We start from the raw sequence: 16,974 nt of genomic DNA, 5'->3' as shown, positions 1-16,974 counted from the left end.
TAATTATCTATCTAAAGCAAATAAAAATCGAACCTTTGTTCACTTGCAAAACAACCCAGAATCAGATCCTTACCTACTCCATTATATCACTTGAACTCCAAGTAAATAATCAAAATTACATCAAAAAACAAAACGTTGACAAAAGAAAAAGAAGACATATGCTATCTTTCATATGAGAAACTCATACATTGGAAGATAAACTTCAAAGAAAAAATGGGTTTTATTGACTTGATAGAATCCTCCATTGAAATACAAAATCAATTGCGAACTTGAATTTGAACTTGAAGAGGGTTTACTTTTTTAAGGCAAAAAGGCATAAAGGCCCTCCAACTTCTAAAAAATAAATTTTTTATTTTTTATTTTTTGTTTATTATTTTTTATAAAAATAAAAATAAAACTTCTATAAATGTTACACATGTTATTTAGGATTTGGGCTGTAATTAAATTGAAATTTTTTCAAAGTTTGGTGACCAGAATAAATGAGAGAAGATAGTTAAGTGATTTTATATAAATCCCTTTGATGCCTTTTTGCTTTTTTAAAATATTTTATTATTAAATTATTAAATTATTTACTCTAATAAATTTTAAAAAAAATTGATTATTATAAATTTATGGACGCTAGTATTCTTACTATATTTTCTCTTTATTTAATAAAATTACTCATTATTATCAATTAAAATAAATAAATAAATAATGTTAATAATAAATTAAATAGAAAATAGTTATATAAAAATAAATAAATTATATAATAATAATTGAAAATACAACATATTATATTTAAACGTATATTGTGTTCATTTGATGAATCGATTTTAAAATCATTATTTTTAACAATTCCCTCTATTATAAATTAATCAAATTAAATCATTAAACATGCTGGTTTTTAAATTGGAATTTGATGTTCAAATTATACTTGAAAATAGAAAAAATTATTCTTAAAGTATAAATAATTATTTATTTATTGGAAGAATACACATCTAATGTACTAAATTTCAATTATTTTTAACATATGGTCTATATAATATAATATAATATAATATACAACTCACACCAATCATTGAAATGAACATACTTGGGATTCCTTTGACCAATTTTATTTTCTTTATCAAAGCTCTAATTAGCTGGTCGGTCCACTAATGCTAAGTTAATATACAATATATAAACTATAGTTTTATCACTAAATTAATGGATGGTGTAGAGATGTTCCTAAAAAATATAATAGAACGGGTCTTTATTGTAGGGTCAATCATTTTAGGCCATTTTATATAAAAGGTCCCTATACTATGTATTTTCGATGATTTCGGTATTTCTAATATGATTTGATCACTTTTAGTCTTTTATTATTTTTCTTTGTAATGAGTGTTTGGGTAAACTATGCAGATAGTCCCATATGTTTTCTGTCTGACCAACTTTGATCATCAATTTAAAAACTAAGGGGAATGGTTCCTAACGTTATTGATACGTTCGATTTTAGTCCCTAGGCCGTTAATTCCCGTTCGATTTTAGTCCCTCAGTCTTGTTAGGGCCTTAAAAAAAAGGAGGTTGACAAAAATTAATAGCTGAGAGACTAAAATCAAACAGAACGATAACGTTAGGGACCATTTTCTCTTGATTTTTAAATTGGTGACCAAAGTCGATCAAACCCTAAACATAAGGGACTAACTGCATAGTTTACCCTAAGTGTTTTAATACGTGTTAAAGTATATCCAATTATAAAAAAGATGTTGTTGGGCTAGAAAAATAAATAACCTAGAATTATTTGATGAAATTATTTAAAAGATTAATCTGGAAATTTAAAATGAATGTTTCAAAAATAAAAATATCATAAGTGATCGAATAATACAATAAAAATATTACACCTATGAAAAATGCATAGTATAAGGATTTTTTTGGGGGTAAACTACACATCAGTACATAAACTATCAGTTTTTGTTTGTTTTAGCTCTTAAACTTTCATTTAAAAAAATCATACATAACGTTTAGTTTTTATTTCATTTTAATATCCTACCATTCAAAACTTAACATGTTTAGTACCTAAACTATCAATTTTGGCCCGTTTTAGTGTCTAAACTTTCAATTTTTTTCAAAATTTAACGTTAAATTTTGAACATAATACTAAAATGAAACAAAAACTAAACTTTAAGAATAGTTTTAAAAGAATTAAAAGTTTAATATTAAAACAGACTAAAATTGATTTTCTCTATATTAAACACATAATTTACCTTCTTTTATAGAATTTGGCCATCGAAATTTATGTCATCAGTATTTTCCGGGAAAGTGAAAACTAACTAGAAGACGTATTTTCCACTGAAACAAACAACAGAACAAAACCGAGTGGTAATGTAAGCAGAGGTTCCCACAACCTTTGGTTAAGGCCGTCGTTTATGCTTTGTTTGCCCAATCAGCTGTTCATGCTTATACATGAAGTATTAAGTGAGATGATATGTTAATAACGTTAAAAATTAATATTTTTATTAAAAATAAATAATTTACTTTTTCTTAAAATGTTAAAAGATAAAATGAAAAAAATTTATGAATATTAATGGATAAAATTATTTTTATTTGATATTAAAATTGAAGTTATAATGTCAATCAGAACTAAAACGACATTTGTTGTTATCGTTTATTCTTCTCTTATTTTATATTTTGAAAAATAATTTTGATTAACTTTAGGCATGCTATGTATAAGTGAATTAGATAAAGTTTTGATTTTTTTTTCCTAGAAAAGTTCAGGTCAGGAGTGGCTCTCTCAATCCAATGTCAGCGTATACTTAAAACTCAATTGTGGTTTATATAGTAATTTACAAATTGTCCACTAAGAACGACGGTAATAGAATTTGAATTTGATCTTACAAACTCAAATTTGTGATTTTCAACCACTTGTACGAATACTCGTTGCTGATAAAGTTTTGATTTACTTGATATATATTTAATTAGAAAGACTGTTGAAATGAAATTGGGTTGGTTGAAAACGAAGAATTTAGGGACAATATTGAGGAGTAACTTACACATTTAGTACCTAAACTATTAGTGTTAATATGTTTTAATACCTACATTTTTAATTTTTTCAAAACCATACATAAAGTTTAGTTTTTGTTTCATTTTAGTATTCATGTTAAAAAATTAAAGTTAATTTTTTTAAAAAAATTGAAAAGTTCAAGTATTAATACGAACCAAAACTAATTGTTTAGTTACTAAACGTGTTAAAATTTTAACGGTAGATACTCAAATAAAACAAAAAAACTAAACGTTATATATGATTTTGAAAAAAATTAAAAGTTTAGATACTAAAACAGACCAAAACTAATAGTTTAAGTACTAAATGCGTAGTTTCCAAAAATTTAGATAAAAATTACAAACTTGTTACAATTCCTTTACCACTGAGGTTATTCGATTCATGCGATCTATGATTTAGATAATAAGAATATTGATAAGTTATTTATTCTTATTTAAATATAAAAATTATTAATCGATTATTTTATTGAAATATAGAATATGATATATCATCTCTTTTTATTTTTGTTGAGTACTTTAAAATATATACCAAAAATTCAATAATTACATAAGTATCTCATAATTAGATTGACTATAAAACTATGTAGTATACGAGTGGTATGTTATCGTTTTGCAATTTGATTCACGCGCCATTGAATTTTGGGAAGATGAATCCTTTTTGTTGAGGTCCCAAAATGAATAAAGGATAAACTACGTATTTAATACATAAATTATAAATTTTAATTCATTTTAACACCTAAACTATTAATTTTAGTATGTTTTAATTAGGGGTGGCAATTGGGTGGAGAAAAACTGAAAATCGTGGAGATTCGAACCGATAGAGATGGGGAATAACCAAAATCTTCACCCACGGAAATAGAGTTGAGGGAAGTTTTATCCTCAAAACTCAAATGGGGATGAGAACAGGGATTGCTATATCCAAACTGCGGGAATAATCGAACCGTACCATTGTGAATAACCGTGAAAATCCCCGAAAAATATCCGTAAGTATCCATGATATTTTACAAAATTTTAAAAATATATTTATAACCGTTTACCTATATACCCTTAATATATATTCTAATAAAAAATTATATATAATAAGATTGTGAGATTGTGTATTATCGCTGTTACATCTCAAAATAACTAAAATTGAAGTTTATATCTTTTCTCATTTAATATACATTAATTTATTAAGATCGAAAATGATTAAGATTGTACATATATATTGGGTGTTAGATGAATATTGACGTTTGAAACTTTAATATTATAAATCGAGACCAATTTGAGACAATTTGATATATCTTACAAGTTTTAAGTGTTGCATTGATTTTAAAAATGTTTGTTTATTTTGTTGGGATGAGAATTAACCGAAACCAACATGGATCTATAAGAGATGGGTAAATGAGGACAAAAAAATCTCCGAAACATATAATAGGATTTCCCCAAAATCGTACCTGCAAGTGTTGAGAACGGATTGAGTAATACAAAATTGTCCCCGCCCCAACCATACGCCACCCCTAGTTTTAATACCTAAACTTTCAATTCTTCTAAAATCTTATTTAACGTTTAATTTTTATTTCATTTTACTACCCACCATTAAAAATTTAAAGCATTTAATATCTAAATTATCAGTTTTGTCCATTTTAATACCTAAATTTTCAATTTTTCTCAAAACTTAAAGTAAAATTTTAAACGGGTATTAAAATGAAACAAAAATTAAATTTTAGATATGATTTTAAAAAAAATCAAAATTTAAGTATTAAAACGAACTAAAACTGATAGTTTAATTTAAGTACTAAATGTAAAATTTACCCATGATTACAAGCCACGGCGTCAGCGGGTCCTATAAATCACCATCAGAATGTCGAGCAACTTGGGAGATACCAAATCATCGGCTTCACATGTTCAGCCAATTAAGAAAGTTGATTGCATTTATTGCCCGACAACACCAAAACCAGACGACGATTTGCTAGACCCACCTGCCGACAACGCTTGCAATACAAACAACAAAACCAGAAATTATTAGGGTTGTTCAATCAACCATTAGAGCATATATCTTTTCAATTATGTAAAAGAATAAAAACAAAAATGATATTACTATATTACCCATATATATATCATTTTTAATTTCGACGAAAACATCTCGTGTCAAATGCGTCTTGTTAATTGTGCTTTTTAAAATATATATCCAACAAGCTGTGCTCTTATCTATGTAATACAGAATGGTGTATCAGATGATTAAATTGAACAAAAGAAAAATTAAAAAAGTTAAATGGTTTTTTTTTCTATCAGACAATCAAATTGAACAAAAGAAAAAATTAAAAAAACAAACTTTAGAGTAAACTAACTCATTTAGTACATAAATTATCAATTTTGATCCATTTTAACACCTAAACTTTCAATTTTTTCAAAACCATACATAATATTTAGTTTTTATTTCATTTTAATATTCACCATTAAAAAATTAACGCGTTTAATACCTAAACTATCATTTTTGATCCATTTTAGTATCTAAACTTTCTATCTCCCCCCAAACTTAACTTTAAATTTTAAACAGGAGTACTCAAATAAAACAAAAAATAACTTTATATATGATTTTAAATGTACTAAAACAAACCAAAACTGACAATTTAGGTACTAAACGAGTAATTTACTCATTTCATCTAAAAAGGGAATGCATACAATACGTAACATGTGTTGGCACAAGAACAAGCCAAACAACAACACTTACATAGCCTTGTATTCAACCACTCGATGAGTGAATGCTATAAGACTATATTTACCAGTGTTTAATAGTAGAAATACCACATTAATTAGATATTGATTTTTCTAAATACTCAAATGTAGCCTTTTAATATACATACAAAATGATTACAGGCAAGACTCACATGTGTATCATGTTAACAAATGTTTTTAACACAAACCACGCATGTTCCTTTTTTATATATAAAATTCATATAATTCTTTTAGACTTATTCCCATTGTTTCCCTTTTCTTCAATTTTATTTGGTAATCCGTAACACTATATTCACATGACATTCATAAAAAGTATACAAATTCTAAAGAGAATGAAATTATAACACCTTCCCATGCCACTCACTATATTCACATTCCATATACTTGTCGACCCGAAGACCTCAACTATGCAAAAGAGAATCTACTATAGTACCTTAGGCTGAGTTCTGGTGGTCGGCTCTGCTTAGCACATCGGCTTTTCTTGACAAAAATGTGGGACTGGGGCCGGCATTGACGATGAGCATCAGCTCCATGATATCGCTTAACTGAAACTTGGTTATCAATATTACATACAAGCAGCTGAAACTTGGTTATCAATATTACATACAAGCAGCAATAGTAGAAAAGAGAGTAATGATATAACTTGAAACAAACAATAATATTAATCTTCTGCAATTTGAAGTCTGCAACCTGGATAACTTAAAAACAAATAACAAATGGAAGTAGCCGAAAAGCCCACCCCCCACCCCTTTTTCTTCGGGACATTCTTCCTGGCCACAAATACACTTCTAAACTTTCCTCCACTCGTAGCTTTCCGGTCCATCTGCCTTATTCTAATCTTTTTAGTATCTTAACATGTACATGACTAAAAGGCATTTTGACAAAATGTAAACTTATAGAATACAGGAGCAAGAGTGCCGTGATTAACGTAAACAGATAAAAAGAAGGCAGCCACCACAGTGCCAGAGGCTATAAGTGTAGTGGGAAAACAGAAAATGATGCTGGATAGGCCTTAAATCTACCAGTGATCATCCAAAGATAGTAATTCTTTCTTGTCGTGCATCAACTAGAGATGTCAAATCTGCAATCACTTTAAAAAGTTATGTCCCAGTTGGAAGCATGAAATGCTGTAGCCCTATTTTCTGTTTCACATGATCCGGAATCAACTTATTAATAAGCTCCGGTGAAGCCCCAGATAACTGTAACCAGAAGAATCAAAATGAATAACAAAGTATCGACTAGAACAAGAAACAAAATTCTAGCTAGAAAATAATGCCATTCAATAAAGATGTATCTTTGAATATGGAAAGGCACATGGAAATGAAGTTTAATTAAGAAACATACCTCCTGTTTGAAGTTGAAAAGCGGCGGTAAAGGCCGCCCATTTAGCAGGCGAGCATTAGGTTCTCGAAGCTCATCAAAGAAGGGATGCGCACATGCTTCCAGCTGTTATAGCACATGAGATCGGGGTTGGTTATCACTAAAAACATAGATATTTTGAGGAGCTAAATTGGTCATTGAAGAATTTAGCATATTCCAAAATCACCAAACAAAAGATGGGGACATTAGTAACTCACAGCTGTACAGCGAAGACTTGGCGAGTATTGCAACAATCGTGAAGCAAGATCAATTGCTTCAGGAGGCATCCTTTTATGGAAAACCTAAAAACATATATGGGTAATCTACCATTACATTTATGTTGCAAAGATGCATTGCATTACTCAAAATCAATAAACTATTTCAGCTCTTGGAATAAAAGGGAAACCTTATGCCATGGATGTGCTTTAATCTGAGGAAACCTAAAATCTGTGTAATTGGGATTCATGCAGCGAATTTCTTCCCTAGTGGGTGTACCTAGGACCTGTAGGAAAAGATGTAAGAAGCAGATTCTTGATGATACAAAGTAATGGTGCAACTCCATGCATCTTAAGCAAATCATACCTTGATAATCTCGACAAGCTGGTCCACAGCATTCTCCCCAGGAAACAATGGCTACACAAGCAAAAGATGAATAGATACCAATAAGCAGAGTTGTTAGAAGTTTTCAGAAAAATAAAAATCAAGTAAAATAGAAGTGCAAAACCAAACCTGGCCCAGCAGAAGTTCAGCAAGAACACAACCGGCTGACCAAATATCGATTGAAGTTGTGTATTCAGTGGCACCAAAGATAAGTTCTGGAGCCCGATAGAAACGCGAACATATGTATGAAATGTTAGCTTCACCTTTGACCTGGTTACACACAAAATGCTGTTAAGTATGAAGTATATAAGGGGAAAAAAGACAAGAAAAAGATGATCTTAGACATGCTAAGATCTAATTCAATCATTTTCTTCTTCAACCCTTCACCCCCAACAAAGAGGCCAACAAGAAAAGCTAAATGGAAGAGGCAGCACTAACAAGGGAGAAGTGCTTATTTCAACCACTCTGGAAAAAGATCCCTTCTCAGTTAAAATTCCAGTTTACATGAAGCACTTATGATTATATAAAAGGACAGACAAAGGTTAAACAAGTTTCAGCAGTTTGCACAATCAACAGTGAAGTGAAGGGTCATTAAATTGTGTTATCACATTATCACAAAGGTGATTTTGCAAAGAACTATGTTGCACTCCTGATGAATAGCAGAAGATAAAAGATTGTATGCCAATCCATTTAGAAGTTACGATCAAAACCAAACATTTAAACAATAGAGAGCTAAAATCTATTTTAGTTTTAGAAACTTATGGACCAAATAATGATGTTTCACTTGGAGAAATAATAATTTGTTGACTAAAATGACAGCAAGCAATCTGAAAGGAAGAACTTGGAAAATTAATATAAAGGAATCAGCTTACAAGCACTTTTGCACTTCCAAAATCACAAATTTTAGCTTGGTGAGTCAGAGGATCAACCTGTACAAAGCCAACAGTAACCTAAGAAACGTTTTCAAGCCATTCTACAAAAAGTCATCCATAAGAAAAGCATACCAAAAGGTTTTGAGGCTTCAAATCCCTATGGCAAACTCCAACAACGCTATGGAGGTATGCAAGCCCCCTGAATATCTGTAGAACCTCATCCAATTAGCATAAAGAACATTGCACAAAAATTAAAGCTCGGAAAAGAATACCAAGCAGACCTGATATGTATAAAGTTTCACATAGATAAGTGGCATTCTTTGATTTGAGCTGCTGTAATGTTTCAAAACCCTATACATACTCTCTGGTACATATTCCATAACCAAGTTAAGGAAAAGCTCATTTTTAGTAGTCGTGGAAAAGAAACAATGCTTCAAAGAAATGACATTCGGGTGATCCAGCACACGCATCAATTGCAGTTCACGGTTCTTATATCTTCTGTCTTGCAAAACCTTCTTTATAGCCACAGTTTCTCCCGTTTCCAAGCATTTTGCCTGAAAGAAGAGATCAAATCAGCAAGCAGAATGTGAAGAAGGTAATACTGACTACAATCTAACCATGTCTTAGTACCTGAAAAACAATCCCGAACGATCCTGTTCCCACAACACGCTCGGCCATGTAACTGATAGTCTACAATAATAAAACATCAAAAACATGAAATCCCAAGTAAAAAACTGGTTATCATTCTTAAGTTGATCTAAACCACACGTTAATCGTAACTAATTCAGAACTTGAACAGCGAAACCCAAGAAGAAGTATACCTGTTTAGGTTCTCCGTTTTTGCCACCAATCGTTGTGGAAATTATGTGACCTGTGACCGGATCGTTGCTGTCGACAACAGGGGCTGGCATTTCCTGGTAAATTAAGAAAATCACGGTGTAAGAAACGAGACAAGTCTTCGACGGAACGCCAAAAAAAGGAGATCAAACAAAATAATAATAAAAGCTCAAAGCTGAAAAATCCCGGAGAAATCATAGATCGAAACAAATGCAAAGCACACCATCACCATCTAGGGTTCCCCGACCAACTCAATCAACAAGATCGCAATAAAATAAAATAAAGTACAAAAAAGAAAATCCACAAATCTAATAAATCACAAACCATTCACAAAATTTTGACCACAATCAAACCAAAACAATGACCATAAGACTAAATTCCAAGTTCCGATGTCATAAAAATTCAAAAATACAAAAGAAAAAGAAACGAAGTTTACCTTATCGTCAGCCATGCCGATGAAAACTAAAGGATATAGCTAGAAAAAAGAATTGCCGTAGATCATAGTGCGGCCATAGAAGGAAGAAATTACAGAAAATAAAGCAAAAATGATTAAAATGAGGAACAAGAACTGAAAAACAAAATATGAGCAGGGAGAGACAGTACACTAAAAGCGCATGTGATTCTTTCTTGCTCTTTTATTTTTTTTTTTGAATTTCGATAAAACCCTTTAATCACCTAATTACAAGAACATGATTTTATTAATTTTTTAGTATAAACTATAATGATAGTTCATGAATTTTTAGAGGACTTATATTTTGATTACCAAACTTTTATAATCAATGTCAAAAAGTTTGATGGACAAAATACTACAGCCCTAAAAATTTATGGACTATCAGTGTAGTTTACCCTTGTATTTATTTATTGTTTTCGTAATTCATTTTAGGTAAAATGATATCAAAAGTCCTAGCGCTTTAAAAAAATCAATTTGGTCTTCGTATTATTTTTCTCTCGATGTAGCCATCTAACTCATAAAATAAACTCGATGTGGTCATTTAACCAACGTTTTTCATTGTTGACCGTTATGTTGCTGACGTGGTAGTTCACGGTGTTGACGTGGGCTGAGCAACGAAATCGAGAAAACCAATCCAAACCGGACTATTCGTTTCGGTTCAGTTTAGGTTTTCCAATTTGCGGTTCAGTTTCAATTTGATTTAAAAAAATAAATATCTAATTCGGTTTTGGTTTTTCTATATGGAAATCATTTGAACCAAATTGAATCGAATTAAAAAAATGGCAAAAGGGCCACCTTTGCCCCTTTAGTAGACATAATTTATCATTTTCACCCCTATCGTATTTTCACATCAATTTATCCCTCGAAGTTAATTGCATCATTCTATACCTTACCCTTAACTTAAAATCCTAAATTATAAAGCCTAAATCATAAACCCTAACCTCATAACCTTTAAACTCTAAACCTAAGCCCTAACTTATGGTTTAAAATTTAAGGTTTTAAGTTAGGGGTAAGATATATAATGATGCAATTAAGCAACTTTGAGGACTAAATTGATGCGAAAATACGATAGGTGCAAAAATGATAAATTAGATCTACTACAAGGTCAAAGGTGACCTTAAGCCTAAGAAATAAAAGAAAAATAAGTATTCAAAACACATTTCTTTGAATTTATTATAAGATAAATTTAAATAAATAAATTATTAAAACTAATAATATTTTTATAAATTTAAATTTATATATTTCCACTCGATTTAAGTTGTAAATCTACTTTCTTATGTTGAGTTTGAAAAATAGTGAACAGTAAAAAACATCAAACTCAAACCGAAAATCGTGGTTTTTATACCATTCTATTTCAATTTTGGTTCCCATTTTCAAAAACCAAAAAGGACGGTCCCGTTCATATTTTAGTGAAAAAAATGAACCGAATATACCCCTAGACCTGACGGTCCACGATACTAGCGTGTCAGTCCACAGTGGTTGATAAAGTGGTGGATGACATGTCATATGAGTTAAATTGGTAATTCAAATATGACAAATGAAGTGTCATGTTAGCACAATGGACTGACATGTCAGCACAATGGACTGACATGTCAGCACAATGGATTGACATGTCAGCATCGTAATGGTCAATAATGAAAAATGTTAGTCAAATAACTACATTTGATTTATTTTCTAAGTTGGACGGATGCATTGAGAGAGAAAATCCACATTAATTTGTTTTTCAAAGGTACATACATGTAATGCTTATTGCTTTGTTTTTATTAAGTGTGATTAGTGACGTTAATCCTATCCATGCCCCTTTTTGAGATTTTGGTAACCCTGATCATAGATTTAAATTATAATTTGTTTATTCTATTCGTCGTGTTTCGTTTATCGCTATTGCGAACGTAACAAATGATATTGTAGTCACTACAAATATCGTGATTGTAGATTTTTAATAACATATACGGTTGTGGACATAATAATTGTGAATATCACAATTTTGGACGATGTTGTTACCACTGCATAACAATCATTGTTGCGATTACAATTCACTATTTAAGTAATTATTCATAATAGCAAGTGTTGGAAAAAAATTTAAGGGAAGCTCCATAATAACAAGTATTAAAAAATGAGTCCCTAATAACAAATATTAAAATTTTTTTGAGTATGCTCATAATAACAAATATTAAAAATATATCAACCTATAATAAAAAGTACTAAAAAATACTAGTAACAACAAATAAATATTAAAAAATTTTGAATTTTAAAAGCATGTCCCTCTAATAACAAATGTTAGAAAAAAATAAATTATTAGAATATGCATCTAATAATAAATATTATAAAAAACTAAACCCGTAATAATAAGTATTAGAAGAAATTGAATCTCTCATAACAAGTATTAGAAATAATTAGTCCTTATAACTAACATATAAATAGCTTTTATAAAGAGACAAGATCCATTTATACTGTATAAAACTAATAAGTTTTTAATTAATTTATAGCAATTAGATTTAAATAAATAAATGATTTAGATTTAATTAAAAATTATTATTCATAAATAAATATATTTTATCTCACAGTAAATATAATATATTTTTACCCCAAATCCAAAAATCCCAAATCCTAATAGATAATATCTAAATTGAAATTTAAATTTAAATTGACTCGATCTAAAATTGACTCTATCTTTTATATATACACTTGAAATTTAAATTTAAAATTTAAAATAAATAGATAATATCTAAATTGTATGAAGATTTAATTTTTTTAGAGATTTAATCATCTTCCAGTACTCTCTCGATCCATTCCTGTTTATTCATAGGTTGGATTACAATTCGGCTTCAAAATCTTTTATACACCCAATAATAATTTTCCTTAACTCATATCAAAGGACAAACTTGCTCGTATATGTATAATCACGGATGGTATAGGTAGGTTATGTGATATTGGGATTGAGACTAGGAACCATATTTTTGGTGAGTGTTCATATTGTTGAACCATGTTTTATAATGTTTTGATATAACAAATTAAGATAAAATATTTTTGGACTTTAATTGAATTTGTTCAAAGTTTTCAAAAATTTTCAAAAAATAATTCAAAGTCTATTAAACTAGAATATGAGCACAAAAAACTTTTATGGGTACTTAGTGCCGATAATGTTCTTACAATATCGATACTACATGAACAGTACCGATATTGTTCTCGTGGTACTGATACCAAAGGTAAGAGAAGTATCGATACTCTCAAGGTAGTATCGATACTACCAATTGTTTTCTAAATTGCTTAAATTCTAGAACATAAAATAGGTATCGATACTCAAAGGAGTACCGATACTACTTTACACAGTAGTATCGATACTATGAAGCATAGTATTGGTCAGGCCCAACGACTAGTAACGACTAGTTTATTTAAATATTACAAAGGTAATACCGATACTCATTAAAAGACTATCGATACTCATTAAAAGAGTACTGATACTCCCTGTCCTGAGCAGTTTTATTTTGCAGAAAAATTGTAACACCCCAACCCGTATCCGACCCGAATACGAGTCCGAGATGTCACATTGACTTTTTAAAACCTTTTTCTTACAAAATATCAAGACATTTGAACTCTTTTTAAGAAAATACGATAATATATTATTGAATCATGTTTGTTATAACCAATTTAAGAAAATATATGTTTTATGAACAATAAAATACGGTATGAACAGTGAACAATACCGTATGAACAGTACCGTGAACAGTACCCTACTACAGTACCCCGAATGTTAAAATTTCCATATTATAATAGGGGAACCGATTCTCCTGCTACAGGGAATCGATACCCTGCTACAGTACTTCCGTAAAATACGTATAAATTTATAAAAATCTTAGTTTTCATCCGACTAAATTCCCATTTACAAATACACCTTTAAAACATTATAAATACAAAACCGATTAGAACATATCGAATTTAATCATTTATTTACATGCCAACCACTATCCTATTACAAAATACATACTATACATTTCTTTTCTGATCTGATCTTTGGAAAGGAGGAACTGACCTGTCTTGCATAACTTTTACCAATCTTCCTCTTCTCGGAACCTACGCGTGAAACAATCACACGCTAAGTGTTGACTTAGTGAGGCATATAAAACATAATTATATGCTAACTGTAACTTCTATAATGCATGAACATTGATATTACCTTATCATACCAAAGCATATATTCTTTTCTGTAATATATACATACATGCACATATCATGTAACATAATATCATTAACATGCTTATCATTTCTCATTTTATCATCACTAATTTCTTTATATACCATATCAGCATATAATGTAAACTCTAAATCACACCACTGCATAAATAATTACCAATCTCATATAACAAATACATTTCACTTAAGAATACACACAGTATCACATATGAATCTTGTAAATACTTTTGATGTCTTTCATAGGCCCATGTACATTACTGAGAACTCAAGGTATGTGAGTACTGTGAGGTTGTTCACTATGTTGTCACCACAGCTCGTATAAATTTGCACCGTAGTGCCACGTAGAATTTGCACCGAAGTGCCTCGTAGAAACGCACCGTAGTGCCATATAAAATTCTCCATAAGGACCACATATAAATTCCTTAAGAATCATATACATATACCAAATATCAAGTAGATGTCTCAAAAGACCTCATACATATTCCAAAGAATACATATACGTCCCGAAGGACCACGTAGAATTTGTTCCGAAAGACCAAGTAGACCCTCTACTCTTGGCATGCCAACTATACTTCTAGATCTCATGACAAATAACATGGACATTATCTTTCATATTTATTACATATTCATATCGGCACATAATTCACTTACACGTAGAACATTTCCCTATGATTCATATTCACATGTCACATAGCTTATACCTTGTTCTTATGTCTTCTCATAGACATATATTCTTTCTCACGTAGTCACATAGATCCATATCATATAACATATATCACATGTAACATGCAGTGGTTCCCCAAAAGTACTAAAAAATACTAGTAACAACAAATAAATATTAAAAAAATTTGAATTTTAAAAGCATGTCCCTCTAATAACAAATGTTAGAAAAAAATAAATTATTAGAAGAGAAAATAACCTCAGTGACCAAAAATCCCATATAATATACGATTTTAACCAACTTTTTCCGGATTTGCCAAAATGACCAACAAAATCGCAATGCGATCGCTAATTCGCAACGCGATCTCCATTATCGCAAATTCGTGTTGCATTTTCGCAATGCGATAGTTGAAAATCGCGTTGCGATGGTCTACAGTATCGTTGCGATTTTCCCAATTCGCAATGCGAATAAGTAAATCACAACGCGAATTGGGAAAATCGCAATGCGAATAAGTAAATCGCAACGCGAATTGGGAAAATCGCAATGCGATAATAAAAAATCGCAACGAGATACTTACTTTCGCAACGCGATACTGACTTTCGCAACGCGATAATATATAATCGCAATGCGATTTTCAAAGCGCCATTAGTATCCTGGCCAAGTATTTTATTTTTAAATTCCAAACATGAATATTAATATATTGGAACACTGAACTATCCACAGTATATCCCGTAATCGCAACTCATAACCTAAAACCTAAAATCACAACTCAGTCTCATCTCCATCTCTCACTCTCTCACCCATCTCCGACGAAATCCGTCCCCATCTCCGGCGAAATCCGTCTATCTCCATCTCTCAGAGCCACCCTCACAATCAGAAATGGAAAATCAACCAAATCAACCAACGAGGGTTAGTTTTTTTTAATTATTTTCTTTTTGAAATTTTTGCATTATTATTAGGTTTTTCATATTAAAATTGATGATAAGTTTACTGGTAATTTCAATAATAGATTAACCATTTCACTTAGATTGCTTATTAAATCAACCAAGAATCGCAACGCAAAATGCAAATCGCAACGCGAAATGCAAATCGCAACGCGATTTTAGTTTCGCGTTGCGATTCTCTCGTTGCGATAGTCATTTTCGTGTTGCGATTTTCATTTTCAGAAACTATTCTTCTTCTGTAAATTGAAACTTGAATGAATTGCATTACTTCAACCAAAAAACAAAGACAAATACGAAATTCACAGTGTTGCATATTTAAGTTTGAAGAATAAACTACTACTATTTATGTTTATTATTGTTTTTGGTATATCTTCACAGTGTAGTTTTTGGTATATCTAATTTAGTATGTTTATTGTTTTTGTAGAACTTTTATTCGGCTCAATTGACCTTGAGAAATAAAGTCAGCCTGGCCAAAACAATTGCGTCGAAGCTTTCACCTGCACAAAGAAAAATGTTTGAAGATACATGCTTCGGGCCATGGCTGAAAGTACAACATCCCAGTGGAGATGCGATGTTGACACACCTGTTTCTTCAAACCATGACTAGCGATCTAACAGAGACTATACAACATCGTGATGAAGAGATATGGTTTGATTTTCCACCTGCGTATACGTGTTTTGGGCGGGAGGAGTTTTGCTTAATCACCGGTCTACGCTTCGGACACGATGATGTAGGTCGGTACACTAGACACATTACCCGCCCATCATGGCTATCCCGGGTTTTTCCTGAGCTGGAGAGGCCGAGTCTACACGTAGAAGACCTGACAAGATTTTTGAATAATAAAGATGGTTTTACTCGGATGGATGACGTCGACGTTGTCCGAGTATGCCTTCTAATTCTTTTGCATGCCGGCTTTTTAGGCAGAGAGGCCAGACAACCTATTCCAAATGATCTAATCAAATTGGTAGAAGACCTAAATGCGTGGAACCTGTTTCCGTGGGGCTCGTATTTATGGAAAGCTACATGGAATAAGTTATCGTCTGCCTTGGATGATCGAAAAAGTTTGCATGGCGATGGTTCCAAATACACTTTGACAGGCTTTATTTGGGCCTTTAAGGTAAGAATTTTTATATGATGTTTCCAAAATTATAAGTAATTATTTAACAATTACTAATGTTTGTTATTATATTGTTTGTAGATTTGGATATTTGAGGCATTTCCCGCCATGAAGACATATGCAATAAAAACTTCAAATGATATTCCCAGGGCTATTTCCTGGAAGAGGAAACGGACCTTGCAATGGGAAGATTTACTACGGTATACGAC

The 16,974-nt window shown here is 31.0% G+C and overlaps 1 protein-coding gene across 1 annotated transcript; it reads right to left on the bottom strand.

Annotated features, from left to right (window-relative positions):
- Positions 1 to 6,684: 6,684 nt before the first annotated feature.
- Positions 6,685 to 9,958, bottom strand: LOC120204082 (shaggy-related protein kinase eta-like). Its single transcript, XM_039204167.1, has 12 exons — positions 9,838 to 9,958; positions 9,386 to 9,478; positions 9,195 to 9,254; positions 8,846 to 9,118; positions 8,697 to 8,771; positions 8,565 to 8,621; positions 7,822 to 7,962; positions 7,675 to 7,725; positions 7,499 to 7,594; positions 7,311 to 7,394; positions 7,078 to 7,179; positions 6,685 to 6,932 (listed from the first exon to the last, which is right to left on the bottom strand). Exons 1-12 carry the CDS (start codon positions 9,850 to 9,852, stop codon positions 6,834 to 6,836), a joined length of 1,146 nt encoding a protein of 381 aa, XP_039060098.1. The 5' UTR covers positions 9,853 to 9,958; the 3' UTR covers positions 6,685 to 6,833.
- Positions 9,959 to 16,974: the final 7,016 nt, after the last annotated feature.

The sequence above is a fragment of the Hibiscus syriacus genome, unplaced genomic scaffold, assembly GCF_006381635.1.
Source record: "Hibiscus syriacus cultivar Baekdansim isolate YM2019G1 unplaced genomic scaffold, ASM638163v2 tig00010533_pilon, whole genome shotgun sequence".
In the NCBI taxonomy this organism is placed as follows: domain Eukaryota; kingdom Viridiplantae; phylum Streptophyta; class Magnoliopsida; order Malvales; family Malvaceae; genus Hibiscus; species Hibiscus syriacus.
This window is presented reverse-complemented; position numbering and strand designations above follow the sequence as displayed.